The 13,984-nt window shown below is 34.0% G+C and overlaps 1 protein-coding gene across 2 annotated transcripts in view; it reads left to right on the top strand.

The window, feature by feature from the left end:
- Positions 1 to 1,676, top strand: part of LOC118204623 (uncharacterized protein CG3556-like) — a 34,609-nt gene extending 32,933 nt beyond the window's left edge. For both annotated transcript variants that reach the window (XM_085827503.1, XM_085827502.1), the window contains one exon: positions 1,452 to 1,676. In XM_085827503.1, coding sequence (XP_085683629.1) covers positions 1,452 to 1,507 — 56 coding nt within the window. In that variant the 3' untranslated portion in view covers positions 1,508 to 1,676. The remainder of the gene's footprint in view (positions 1 to 1,451) is intronic.
- The last annotated feature ends 12,308 nt before the right edge of the window (positions 1,677 to 13,984 follow it).

Raw genomic sequence — 13,984 nt, 5'->3', positions numbered from 1 at the left:
TTTTCTGTACTTCCACGCCGCTCTGTGGCGCGCAGCACAGGAAAGGAAGGCGAACCCTCCTCCCCGAGTTTAACCAATGTTTTTTGCCAGACGAAACTGACGATTGGTAATGATCCTTCCGCAGGTTCACCTACGGAAACCTTGTTACGACTTTTACTTCCTCTAAATGATCAAGTTTGGTCATCTTTCCGGCACACCGACGCGACTCGAAAGCCGCTTGAGAGCCAGTCCGAAGACCTCACTAGATCATTCAATCGGTAGTAGCGACGGGCGGTGTGTAGGAAATCGAACCACGGACCTCTAAAATACCGGCTCAGTGTGCTGGCCACTACATCACGAAGGCATGCTAGGATGGCGGGGGAAATACCTTATACCACTTTAAAAACAGTATATCATTGTTAAAGCTTGCTTTGGAAATGCCTTTGACGGTGTTTAAAATGTGATACATTACCAGATTGTGCGACTGAATTTGTTAGAATTGGCAACTAACCGCGGTGGTTATTTTAACAACGAAGTACCTTAAAACGTTTCCATTGACATTAGTTACTTTGAAAACAAGAGCATCACTATAAGAGGTAAAAAGAAATTAAATTTAACATTGGGAAATAGGTAACACTGACATGTTTATCTTTCGTCACGAAAGTGTCTGGTGCAATCGTCAGTAACGGCGCGAAGCTCCAAATATTGATTTTGTTGCCTGCGTTTTGTAACATCTTCGTTCCACAAATAAATTTTACGAGTTGCGAGAACAATGTCGGATGATAGCAAGTGGTGGTCAGTGGCTACCTTTCTGCTTGGAGGGATCATCGGATAAAATGAATGGTGCTTAATAATCTTGAATGCACTGTGAGTGAATTTGCGCATCATATGTTAAACTCAGGATGTCCAACATTATCTACATAATCCATCGGAAGGCTATTGTACGTTACTGGGCTACGAGCCAGACCACTAGTGACAGGTATTTCGTTGGTCCCGAGCTAACGCCGCTTTCAAATCTAATATGACTACTCGGTAAATTCATGCCCTGCATATCAAGTCGGCAATGGAGGGTAGTTAGCGCAATAATGCACAGTAAATATTATGGCGATTAAAATTTCATAATCATTTCTTGCAGCGCTGCTTTCATAATTTTCTGATACTTCTCGGTTTGAGGAGTGATTGGAAAACGAAGACATACATGGCAGTTGTTCTAGTGTGCTCAAAATAGTCATGCCAAATTTGGTATGGGTAAGATGAACGATATAATAACTTTTATTTAATACATCTGTACCAGTTTCGAGTAATAATATATTTTTATGCAGCGTACTAATATTCCTCAGTTTTAAAAAAATTAATGATGCCACTTTTATAAGGTTTCATTACTTACATAATTAGAAAAAGGAGATCATAGTACAGAAATAATATACTATACGACTGTTGATATACTAATTCCTTCTTTTTCTGTGTTACAGGTCCAGCGGATGTCATCCCGCAAAACAACGACCATTTTGTTATGTGGTACAAATGAGATTCGTGGATTTAAAAATAGGAATGAAAATAACATGTTACTATTTTAACCACTGTACGCGTCAAAGCTATTTTTTATTACTACCTGGATTCTTATATTTTCTCACTTTTAGTTACAGTTTGATGTCAATATTTTGCCGTAAGATACAATAAAGTAATAAAAGTGAAAATATCACTGGTTTAGAATTTAGAAAGAGATTTTCAATAATGAGAGTAAAAATATACTGAATTTTATGCATGATTTTTATCGTTTCATACCATGCATTTAACTATTCCGTAGACTCTTAGAGCATATCGAATTGTTTTTCCAAGAGTGTGTATGATTTCCCACATTTTAGGGAGTACCATGAGAGGTTTACTGAATGATACTAAATATATCAAGAAGAAACCAGATATTTTTCCTATTTCTTGAAAATTTATGAATAATTACGATGTGTCGTCATAAAAGGCATCACATGCTATGAAGCAATTTCAAAAGCATTAAAATATTTTCAAAATATCGTTTCTCATAGAAAAGTTTACATGCTTTCATAGTACTTCTGAAGTTATGGCACTTCAATCAAAATTAAGGAAATCATAAACAACATTGCGCACTCTTTTAACTTTAGCCATGTACACGTCGACCGATTTTCACTTAAAAAAATAAAGAGTAGCACAAACTTGCATTGCGCACTCACTTTACTTTGTACATGTACACATCGATATATTTTTCACTTAAAAAAGTCAAAGGAGCACCAAATTCCCCAATATAGGCAGACAAAAAATGCATTTTAAACCAAACAATAAAATAACATAGAAAAGGAAAAACACGTTATCATTTAAGCACTACCAAAAGCAAATATTCACTTACCATGATTTTCGAGTTTGCTTCGTACACCCAGAGCCACGTAAAAATCAAAATATCAATCATATTCAAATGACTTTTTTTCAAAGCAGGTACTCTTTCTGATCGAACGCTTCACATAGTGACCATCTGAACCTTTCTTCCTACAAACCCATTCAAATCCATCTAAACGGTTTTTTACGTTCGACTAGACGCATATTCTTCCTACACACAAGGACACATATAACGGCTAATAAGTAAACCTTCATTTACACACCAGTCAATTAAAGCTCTTTTCCCCTTTCGCTCCAAATTGTACAGAAACTTCAAATTAATCTTACTACATTAGGCCATTCTACCGTCTAAAGAATCAAACCAACACACACCACAAAAACGCTTACAAAGCATCCCATGATTCAAAATTTCCCAGAATCATGCACCCGATTACGTCACAATAGGGTTTCCATAACATTAAACTACTCAAGCTACCACAACAACTTGGCGATAATACAAAGGTTACCTTAAAGTCCAACGTCGCAGTCATCTATACTTGTATTTCTTACAGCTTTAGTATTTTCAAAGATTTTTAAGCTTTATACAAATAAAAAGATTTTTTTTAATTTAAATGTATATTATAATAGAACATTTTAATTTTATCATTTTTGCAAATCACCTTATTGCTACGCAACGGCACAATCCCTTACATACCAGTAAGAACACAATCTCCGTTATTTTCTAAAAATTTTTAAACTTTACATTAATAAAAAAAAATTTTTTTTTTCTTTTCGTATGAGCATCATACACAGCTTTCATATGACTGTTTCTTAAATTCCTAAATCACGTCATATTCTCTGTAGGTATACTAGAATTTTACACATTAATAAATAAAAAAAATCTAATTTTGTCATAATGAGAGAAAATAAGCAAATAAAAACTACAAATATGGAACATTAACAATGCTTCACGTACACACATATTATCAAGTGTAAGTACATTAGCAAACACTATGTATTAAAGTAATACGGTAAAAGTTACTTATCGGGTCAAAAGTTTACAGTTTTGCTACTACTGAGTATATCGTCGGAATATCGATATTTATCGTAAGTCGGAAAACGTTGTCAACATATCAAAACAAAACAATTGAAAATACGAATTAAATTCAAGAAAAAGATGTCCAAAATGTAATTTATAGTTAAAACAACAACACAAATTTAAAATGCCCAAAAGATATATTAAACATTGCACATAAAATAGGTTACATTACTGTTCGGCATCACGCACAACCTCGCTTTGCCCATGTGCACAAAGACCTGTATTCGCTCGAAAGACATCAAAGAATTGCAGGAACTCGGTGTCCATGTACACATCGATCTATTTTTACTTAAAAAGTCAGAGAATTGCACAAACTTGACATTACGCACTGTCTTGGCTTTGATCATGTATAAATCGGTCTATCTTCACTTAAAAAAAATCAGAGAATTGCAAGAACTCGGCATCGCGCACAACCTCGACTATGCGCACTACTCTAGCTTTGGACGTGTACACAGCGATCTCTTTTCTCTCAAAAATATCAAACATTAAATAAACTATGCATTACTAATACACACAGCAAACTACTACTTTCACTTAAAAAAATCAGAGAATTGCAGAAACTCGCGCATAACCAACTCCATTGATTCGAGATAATAAAAAAAAATGTTTCCTGAAAAATGATACAACAACGAAAATAAAACTACCAGAATAAAGTATTTACCTAACATCCAAATTGCCATATTTGACAAGCACGCTATATTTCTCTTAAGTGAATAATAAGAAATGAAACTTACCTTCATTCCTCTTCTTTTGCAGAATAAATTGCTGACATCTCACAGAGAAATATATCCATTAACTTGCACATGTCGCATTTCTTCTATTTTCGTCTCCACATTTACTCAGCCAAATGCGAATCGAATTATACTTTTGCCTGCCGAGAACCACTGAGACTTCTGTTAATTGCTTCCCAAGTCCTCTCAAGATACTGTTGGTATGCACACCTGTCTCCGGATCTTCAAAACACAAGCTGTGATTCACTTTTAGGTGCGTATATCCTTCGGACTTGAGACAGTCATAGGCTTTCCAGCAATCCGAAATAATAGTTGATCCTGGCAGAACATTTTGTTTCAGAATTTCTGACAATAACTCGGCACCTCTTCCTTCAATCACTCTAAGCACGCACTTATCCGTTCAAGCAAACCAAACACCCATCATCCTTCGACTCTTTTCCCTCTATGAAATTTTTGCTTACTAAATTTACTTTCGTCAGTTTCCACAATCACGCTTTCCCCAACCAACATCTTATTCTCCTTCAAGCATATTTCCATGCTCACTTCCAAACAAACATTTTTCCAATCAGTCACCGTATTTTTAGCAATAATTCTGATCGCTAAAAACATACCCGCACTTATCAAACACCACACATGCTCAATTTACTCTTCGCAAACCACGAACGCTTTCGAACGGACCTAGTAACTCGATGCTTACATTCACCTCCCGTAACTCTACACCTCCACTCATCCATAAGACTATCAGACCATCTATACAGTTCTTTCTCTCTACTAGTTTCACATTCCATTCGCAAATTGGACATTTATATGATCTTGGAATCAAACTGTTCTCCCTACACCACTCATTCACGCTTTTTTTACCCTTTCGCTCCAACTGATATCAAAACTCCAGATTCTGATAATCATCCATACTGCAGAAAGCACCGAATCAGATACACTCATGAGTGATCAGAACGTTCTTTAATGCCCTGCCGGCTAAGTATCCCAGTTCGCTAAATTTCCTGTCGGCTAAATGTCTCCTCGGCTAAGTATCCGTGTCGGCTAACTGCTGCCGGTTAAGTGGTTGTGGGCTAAACGCCCGCTACCGCATGGAGGCAGTATAAAAGAATAAAATGAACTAAACGTAAATCAGTAATTATAACATTATATTTTACACATTATTTGCTGCAATATATTTTAACTTAATTCATTGAATTGTTCTAATTTAATTAATCGCTTCCTCGAAGCAATTTGGAAATAGCAATGGAAATTGAAAATTTTGAAATTAAATATGCCGGTCAAATTTTCTAGTGCGGGAGTCAAACATCTTGAAAATTTATTTTTTCATGACGAGTTCAAATCTTCCACGGATAACAATTTAGGTACTGGGAGATTGCCATTGAAAGCTAGACATTTCAGGAAACTGTAGTAAAACTTCAGTGAACTTTTAGTTTGAAGTTTCGAAAAACCCTGATTCTTTTCTTAAGTGATACAATTATTAGCTTAAGTGATACAATTATTAGCTTTAAACGAAAGGAATGCAAAATGAGATGATGTTATTTACACGAAAAGTGTTAAAATTTTATTCCGTTTATTGAAGAATAGCAACTAGTTTATTCCTTAAATATGCGTTATAACAATTCCAAATGAAAGAACGATTTAAAGTGACTTCCAGGTAATTTGTGTGCTTTAATTTAGGGACTTGTTGCGCCAAAAGAGTGATGTTGTAACTGATTTGGTGCCTAGTGCGGAATTTTCTGTTAAGCAACACTGTGATTTCTCAGCCTATATACTCGTTTTTGTTTGTTCCACCAATGCTGTATTTCTGAGATTTGTCCTCGAGCTTAGCTAAAGCGTGATTTGGTCTGTGGGATTTAACCAGGATAGCAGTGTCATCTTCATACTAGGTGAGCAAGGCATCTCGAAAGTCATTAATGAGCATAATATAGAGTATCGGTCCTAAGATCGAAACCTGAAGTACCCCAATGTAGACAGTTATTACTTTCGAAATGATGTCTCCTTGCGTGACTGAAAATATGCTATTTTGTAGGAAGAAATTGATCATAGGAACTGCGGGGCAACTACATCTGGATGAGTCTGTAGGTACGTCCTGTATGCCAGACGCGATCAAACACTTTGGCCATGTCTACCATTCCGATAGCCGCGCTCATTTTGTTATGGAAGTGTCCGCCAATGATTTCTGTGATGTTAACAAGCTGAGTAGTGGTCGAAAAACCTTTGCGAAACCCGTGTTGTTTGTTGGTAATCTTAACAAAGTACCCCTTGATACGAGTGTAGATTAGTAGTTTAAGGATCTTGCTAAGAGCAGAGAGTAGGCTTATAGGCCTGTAGCTTCTTGAGTTATTATGCCCCTTTCCTGGTTTTTGTATGAGAAAACTAAGTGCGTGTTTCTATGAACTGGGAAAGTACGATTTGTGAAAGTATGCATTTAATAATGCTGGTTAGCTTACTAATTACTATTTTGTGAGGAAGATTCTTCAGCATTTTGTTAATTATGAAATCTATTCCACATGCTTTCCTTAGGTATAAGATAATAATGGTGTTTCTAAATTCTTAATGGTGAAGCGAAGATTGCAATACTGTTAGGGTTACGTGACTTAGTCCATTTCTCGACGAAATTGGTAATCTCCCTTTTTGACTCGTGATTGATTGGATTTGTATTGGGCTTGATTTGCTCTAAAAGGTCTTGTGCGAGTAGCTCCCGTTTCTCCTCATTTGTGTACTCGAGTCCCTGCAAATCTCTGTGAGGCTTGTCCTGATTGCTTGATTTATTAGCGGCTGTATGCTCTTGGATCACGGTTTTGATTCTGCGGTTTAACTTGTTTATTTCTGTTTTTACTAGATGATCCCATCATTTGTTAATGTGTTTACAAAGTCTGTTTCTCCCTTTAATGACATATCTGATGTGAAGTGGAAGTTTGTGCTTTTCTAAATTTTCGTTAACAGTTCGTGTAGCTTCTTCACGGGATTTAAGGAGAATGTTCGTGGACACATTGACAGCTGTATCGATGTCGGCTTCAGATTTCATACAACTGATACTTACCTTTGTAGTGGCAATATTGTTGTAGAACAAATCCCAGTCTGTCAGCATATTTGGGGGGGGGAGATCTTTGTTTTTGTGAACACCCAGATAAGAGATAACGGGGACGTGATTAGAAGACAATTCTTGGTTCACTTCAAGTGCCATGGGAATATTCACTGTTGAAATAAAAAATTCCAAAGAATTGTACTGTTTACTAACGACATGTGGCCTGTAACCTGGCTGCTCTGGTATATGCATGAATACGGGATTATTCGTATTTTAGTATGAAATTATGTGACCAGTTTTGTTTGTACTGCGGCATTTCCAGTACGAGTGTATCACGTTAATGTCACCGCCTAAAATCGTTTGAATGTTTGAACTTATTAAAGCATCCATATGCACATCAGCGATAATGTTTCCTGGGGGGTTTGTAAGTAACACAAAAGACAGTAGATCCATATTTAGAAAGACTGGGCTACAACTTTTTACGCTTGATATTCATTTGAGTTTTCCGATGAAACGAGGCAAGAGTCTAAAGTGGGTTTTATATATACGACAGAGCACCATCACCTCAATGATGGAATCTGGCGTATCTATAGGATGAAAAGTTCGCCATCTTTAGACCATGGAAGAGTACAGTGTGAGTTTCCGTGATCACGCAGATAACAATATCGTACTGAGAGACAAACTGATGAAACTCGTGGACTATTAGGAAACTAAAATAAACTGATTATTAGGAAGTTAAAATAAACCCCTACAAGCAAAATATACAGTAAGGTCTATAAATTTGTATATATTTTTAAAATTTTGTTAAACAAGTATAAGATAATTGTATTATTTGCTTTTCCTTCAAAAACGTAGGAAGCTACTATATCGGAATGTGAAATGTGATTTTACCCTAACTATAAAATTTCAATTTCAAAATCTCTGTTAATTTTAATTTCGCGGTTACAGGTATTATTCCAGATATATGCCATTGAAAATTCCGGTATAACAATAAAAAGAAGACGTTAAAGTATTTATTGTTATTTATTATACATAAAACGCTGCAACAAACCAAAAGGAATTTTTCGTAGATTTTTCGAACAACTTTTTGCATCGTTAATGAAGTCTATTATTCATTAGAACGAGACCAATATTATTGGAAACCAATCTGAACAATTCATTTCAAATGAAGACTATATTCTTTCTGGAGTTAACTGCTTTCAGAAAGTTATATAGTTTGCTAATTTAGAGCTTTAGAGAAAACGTTATTTTTATAATTAGAAACTAATTTTAGATGGTGTGAGTGAGCTGAGAAACGGAGAATTGCAGTGCATAATGCATGGACTGCTAAGTAAAATAATTTTCATCTTATTTGTCGTGATACTAAAAGCGATTGTGGTCTTAGTACCGACGAATGCATTGGCTCCCGGTGCTTTTAACCATTTTGGATTGCAGGCAAATTGCATCGTTATATTCTTTTTTATGACACTTATTCTTGTGTTATTTTGCACACATAGAAGTAATAAAATTATTTCAACCAATTTGAAACCCAAGAAAAAAACATATTCTGAGGTAATATAAAACAATATTTCTGAGAAAATATTCTGGGTAAACGGAACGAAAATTGATGAAAGTAAAAAACTCATTGATGTTGATGCAAGTGATAGTAGCAGAAGCATTTTCATAAAAAGTAATGAAACATTTCAAGGGCGATATACGGAAAATCAAGTTTCGAATAAAAACAAATCTTGTGTCCAATGTACGAATCCACTGGCACATGACCAGACAAGCATGAGCAACATTATCATTGGAAATATGAAGCAACAAGATGATATTAATTTAATAGATCTGTGGACGGAATGTGATGACTTTGGCTCTTCTGCAAACAGTGAAATTCTCCCAAGGAACAAGAACAAATTATGTCAAGCAAACGTATGACCAACGATGAGAAGCGGAAATGACTCTTTTGGGAGCAATGCAATAACAATGAAAGAAAAGACCTCTCATGGAATTTCAAATATTTTGTCGGATTCTGGCGATAATGTTGTTAAAGGTCACCAACGTGAAAGTAATTCAAGTGCCGAAACTAGCTGTACCGGAACCAAAAACGAACTGAAGGATCCAGAGAAAGAATCTCTTTTCAGTGTGGTTTCAGATGTTTACAAAGAAAAAAAGAATATGCATTATGGAAGTCGGACACATCAATCCTATTGAAATTAATTTTCAAAATCTCAAGACACCTGCTCTAGTCGCCAAAATCGATCCTCCTGATGTTTGCCGTACAAGGGCGTTAGCGAATGAATGCACAGAAGGAAAATTAAAACAGAATGAAGAACAAAATAAGATGGATCTTTCTATCAACGAATCTCTGCAACCACCTGAAATTGATCTACCGACAACAGGACCTAAAGGAAACGTTTCAAGTGATTTTCCTGCTTATTATGTTAACTTTCGTACTAGAAAAGATGATGTCATTCGAAAAGCAATAGATGGACATGCATATCTACATCTTTCCCTATATATCACTTTCATTTGTGCTGGATATTGCATTGGAACCTTGCTTAAGAAATGAGATTAGGTTGATACTGATTTTAAATTTGTAAAATATGTATCACCATTTAGGGAAAAAAGGCTGAAATTAAAAAAATGTACTAAAGTATTTTTCTTTCATAAAATGCATATTGGTATACTGTTCAAATATATAAATGCTGTTTCCTCAAATGAAAATACTGTTCGATGGTAACTACGTATACATCATACGTTTTGTTCTGAAAATCACATTAACATAGACAGCAAAGGAATACAAGTGCAGAAATATATGAATACCTTATTGGTTGTAATGCAGATACTACTTAATATTATTACAAAATTTGTTTTTCAACAGATGAATGTACAAACCTTTGAATCATAATTTATATGGAATCTTTTTCAAAATTAGAAAGACTTTAGAATAAAAATATATATTAAGATTAGTTGGAGAATGTTTTTTACGTATTTTTGTGCCTTGTTCTGTAGAACGTAAGATTTCGTTTCATTTAAATTTGTCATTAATACACAACACGTGCATAGGATGTATTTTTAATTAAAGACTGTATTTTAAACACAGTAGAGACAAAGTATTTTTCACTGTTTCTCAATGAGAAATAGTGAGAGCGAATCTTCCACGATTTCTCAATGAAATTGCTAGTATCTTCTTAACTTACGCAAAGAATCATTTCAGTCAATCATAAGCAAATAAGATTGCAATATATATATGTAGGATCGGTACTTACTGTCTAGGAATATGATGTTCGTAAACTTACTTCTTAGGTGGCTGTCTAGGGGCTAATAAACTAGTCCGATTTACAAATAACTTGAATATTTAATGAAACATGAATAGTTGCAACAAACTACAAAGTAATTACATACGTAGAAGGAAATAGGTGAGATTATTTACAGATGAAGAGAAGGAATCATCTTTACATTCAAACATCTTTTAATCGCGTCATCGTCTTAATGGCGGAATCGTCTGCCTTCTATCATCGGAAAAGTAAAAGATTTATTTTCACAGCTTGTCGCGTCATCTGATTATAATGAACGATGCCATCCCATATATATTTAAAAACATATTGATCAAAACGATCCTACGATATTTTAAATAATAATTAAAAAAGAAATATCTTATATTGAAGAAAACAAATTTCAAATGGTCTTGAGATAGTTAAATTGTATAAGATTAACAAAAGTAATGCAAAAATACGTACCCTAGATAATATCATTTTTTATTCGCTGCGAAATCTTTCTGACTATTCATAGACGTTCGATTAATCCAATATTAACTTACTTAACCACACAAATTTAACATACTTACACTTAAACACGCAAAACTAATTTCGGTACTATTCCGTTAGAGCGGCGTCAGTTAAAATGCTCCGCATTTTTTTTGCCGCCAATTGTTGCCGAGTAGAAAATTATGAAGTAATAATAGAGTTCAAAAGACTAAAAAGAAATTAGTTTTGTATTAAGTAATTTTTTAAAAATTCCTTAAAGAAAGTAAATTTTTCTTTTAAATTTTTTAATATAGAATACTCTACACATAAATAAAAAATAACAAAACAAAACGAAAATCATTCTAAGTAGGTGCTATAAAATTACAAATATCATTCAATATTATAGAAAAAATTTCAATTTTTGAAATTAACCGATGCTACATAAATTTTATCAAATATGGCTCTAAATGATGGCGAGCAGTGCCCGGCTGACGTTTATTTCTCCTTTTAGAATTGCTCCTCAATCGCTCCACAGTTTAGGTATGGCATCCAGTTTCGGAGGCTATAAATTTATAACTGTAATTCACAGTGAAATGTTCATATCCAGCATTTCATAATTCCTCTTTTCTACATCCTTTCCCCCCCCCAGCAGTCTGAAAATATAATGCCACCATCCGCATTGTTTTCCCGGAAAACACGTCCAACATTTTTTCTCCCTTTTTATAAAAATAATTTAAAGTGGCTATTCCAATCTATTGTCGTATTATGGCTGATTTCTAACTGAAGTTAGCAAAAGTCAATCGACCTCAATTCTTGATACCACAGATAGATAAAACGAACGGTATTGAGGTAATGAAGACTCGAGTTTTTCAAACCATGGTTTGGTTCCCAATCATTTTTTTCCACAGTAAGAGCGTACGTAACAACACCATATGGGAGCTTTGTTTGAGTCAAAAGTTAACTTCATGGATGATTTTGAGAACAAAGTCTATTGCTATCAATTATTCCTTTATCCTGAATCAATCTTATGACAGCCTTTTGGTCTGTTCTAGTTAACGATCCTAATTCCAATCCATCGTTGCCTTCGGCCTTTAAAGAAATCATGTTTTAGTTCTGGTTTCATCAACAGGTGGCGCTAATAGCTTATTTTCTGTCCAGGCTTTCTTATCTCATCTGATCATTATATCTTATCTCAAAACCATCGAAACTAGTCCTGTGAAAATTTGAAAATATAACGCTGATTTTTGTTGTTTGACTTCTGAATGAGCCTTTTGGTCATTAGGTAATTGCCAAATTGTGTAATCCATCGTACTAAATAAATAACGAAATATGGTATAGAGATATTAGAATTTTTTTGGAGGCTGGCGAGATGAAAAATTAGCAACCACCTTCGCCGGGAATCGAACCAAGGACAATACCGGCTCACGGTGCAGAACCACTACACCACGAAGGCACGCTAGGAAGGCGGGAGAAATAGCTTATAATGGCAAAAAAATTACGAGTGATGATATTTCAGACGAGAACTAGAAATTTCGAGCGATGATATTTCAAACGTTAAATTCTCTAGCCACAATATTTGCCGTGTTGTTGTAGCATTGTTTTCTTCTTATTTTTTCTTCATTTTAACTGACCCTGCTCTAACGGAATAGTATCTTTACTTCATGTAGGTATTATTATTATTATTATTAACTTCATTCGACTTTTTAACTTTCATCAATTTCTTCATATTCAGATATTTTCATATAATTTTCAATATCATTTTTATCTGAAGACTTGTTTTTAACTTCGTTGATGTTACCAATGTTTAGGTTTTACTCCTAATTATCTTTAAGCCACATTAAATATATTCTGAATTTTTTATTTGTATTATAATTTGAATTTACATATAATCGAAAATTCTACCTAAGTGACACACTCACGCGAAGATCGATGCATGTTGCAATGTCATATTTATTTACGGTGTATGAATAAATATTGTCTCTTTGATAAAGTAATTAATACACTCTAAGTATAACTTTGTGAATAAATATTTACCTTTTGCTACTTTTCTTTAGAAAAGTTCTGAATTAAGGGAAAAGTGTATTCAGAAACGTACTGAATATGAGAGAGATGCCTTAAAAAAATTGATGAATAAACATTTTTCAAACGTAAATGTGTATATATAAACTACTAGCAGGAAAGCCCGCTGGAGGAACGGGCTGAGGACAAAGCAAAACTTACTTTCTATGTGAACCCGAAAAGAAAATGGATAAAAACCTTTTCAGTGTAAATGAAATGAGTTCATTCTTTCCAAGCAACGTCCAATTCGCAAATAATTTTTTGTTGCCAAACCAGAAAATAAAGATTTTTTACTCTTTTGTTAATACGCATGGCGTCATGATTTAAATTTAGTGTAATATAACAACATTTTCTCAATATCAATTCTAAGCACGATTGTAAATTATTTAATTGTTATTAGACAAAATATCTATTGAGAAAATGGCAACAGCTAATTTCTGGATGTCGTTCTATTTATAATTTTAAAAATATACATTGAGATGATGTACGCTTGAAATGTTTAGGGGTATGATGCAGTAAGTACGTTTGTTATGTTATGTACGTTTACGAATACGTTACGTGTAGGTTATTAAGATTTATCTTTAAATAAATGTTTGTCTTTTACAAGCATTTTACGAGTGATTAATTTAACTACAAAAGGAAGTTAACATAAATCAGAAGTGGGATTATTCTGAAACCTAAGCTTAAAGCTACAAGAATTTGCTATACGTAAATAAATTGAAAAGAATTTGAATTTCAAGGTATGTGCATTAATTGATGTAACATATTTTTTATACAATTTAATTTTGTTATTTTTTTTATCATTTTGGAAAGAGAGTTAATTTTTTTTTTCATTTCTTTAAATTTTGAAATATATTTAGAACGTCAAACAAACTTATAAAATACCAATAACTGTGTTCTGCTAAGTTGTCTAAAAGGAAGTTAACATAAATATAATTAATGTAAGCACGATTGTAAATTATTTAAATGTTATTAGACAAAATATCTATTGAGAAAATGGCAACAGCTAATTTCTGGA

The sequence above is a fragment of the Stegodyphus dumicola genome, chromosome 12 (genome assembly GCF_044657685.1).
Source record: "Stegodyphus dumicola isolate Sdum_Otavi_A_Nest chromosome 12, ASM4465768v1".
Taxonomy (NCBI): domain Eukaryota; kingdom Metazoa; phylum Arthropoda; class Arachnida; order Araneae; family Eresidae; genus Stegodyphus; species Stegodyphus dumicola.
This window is presented reverse-complemented; position numbering and strand designations above follow the sequence as displayed.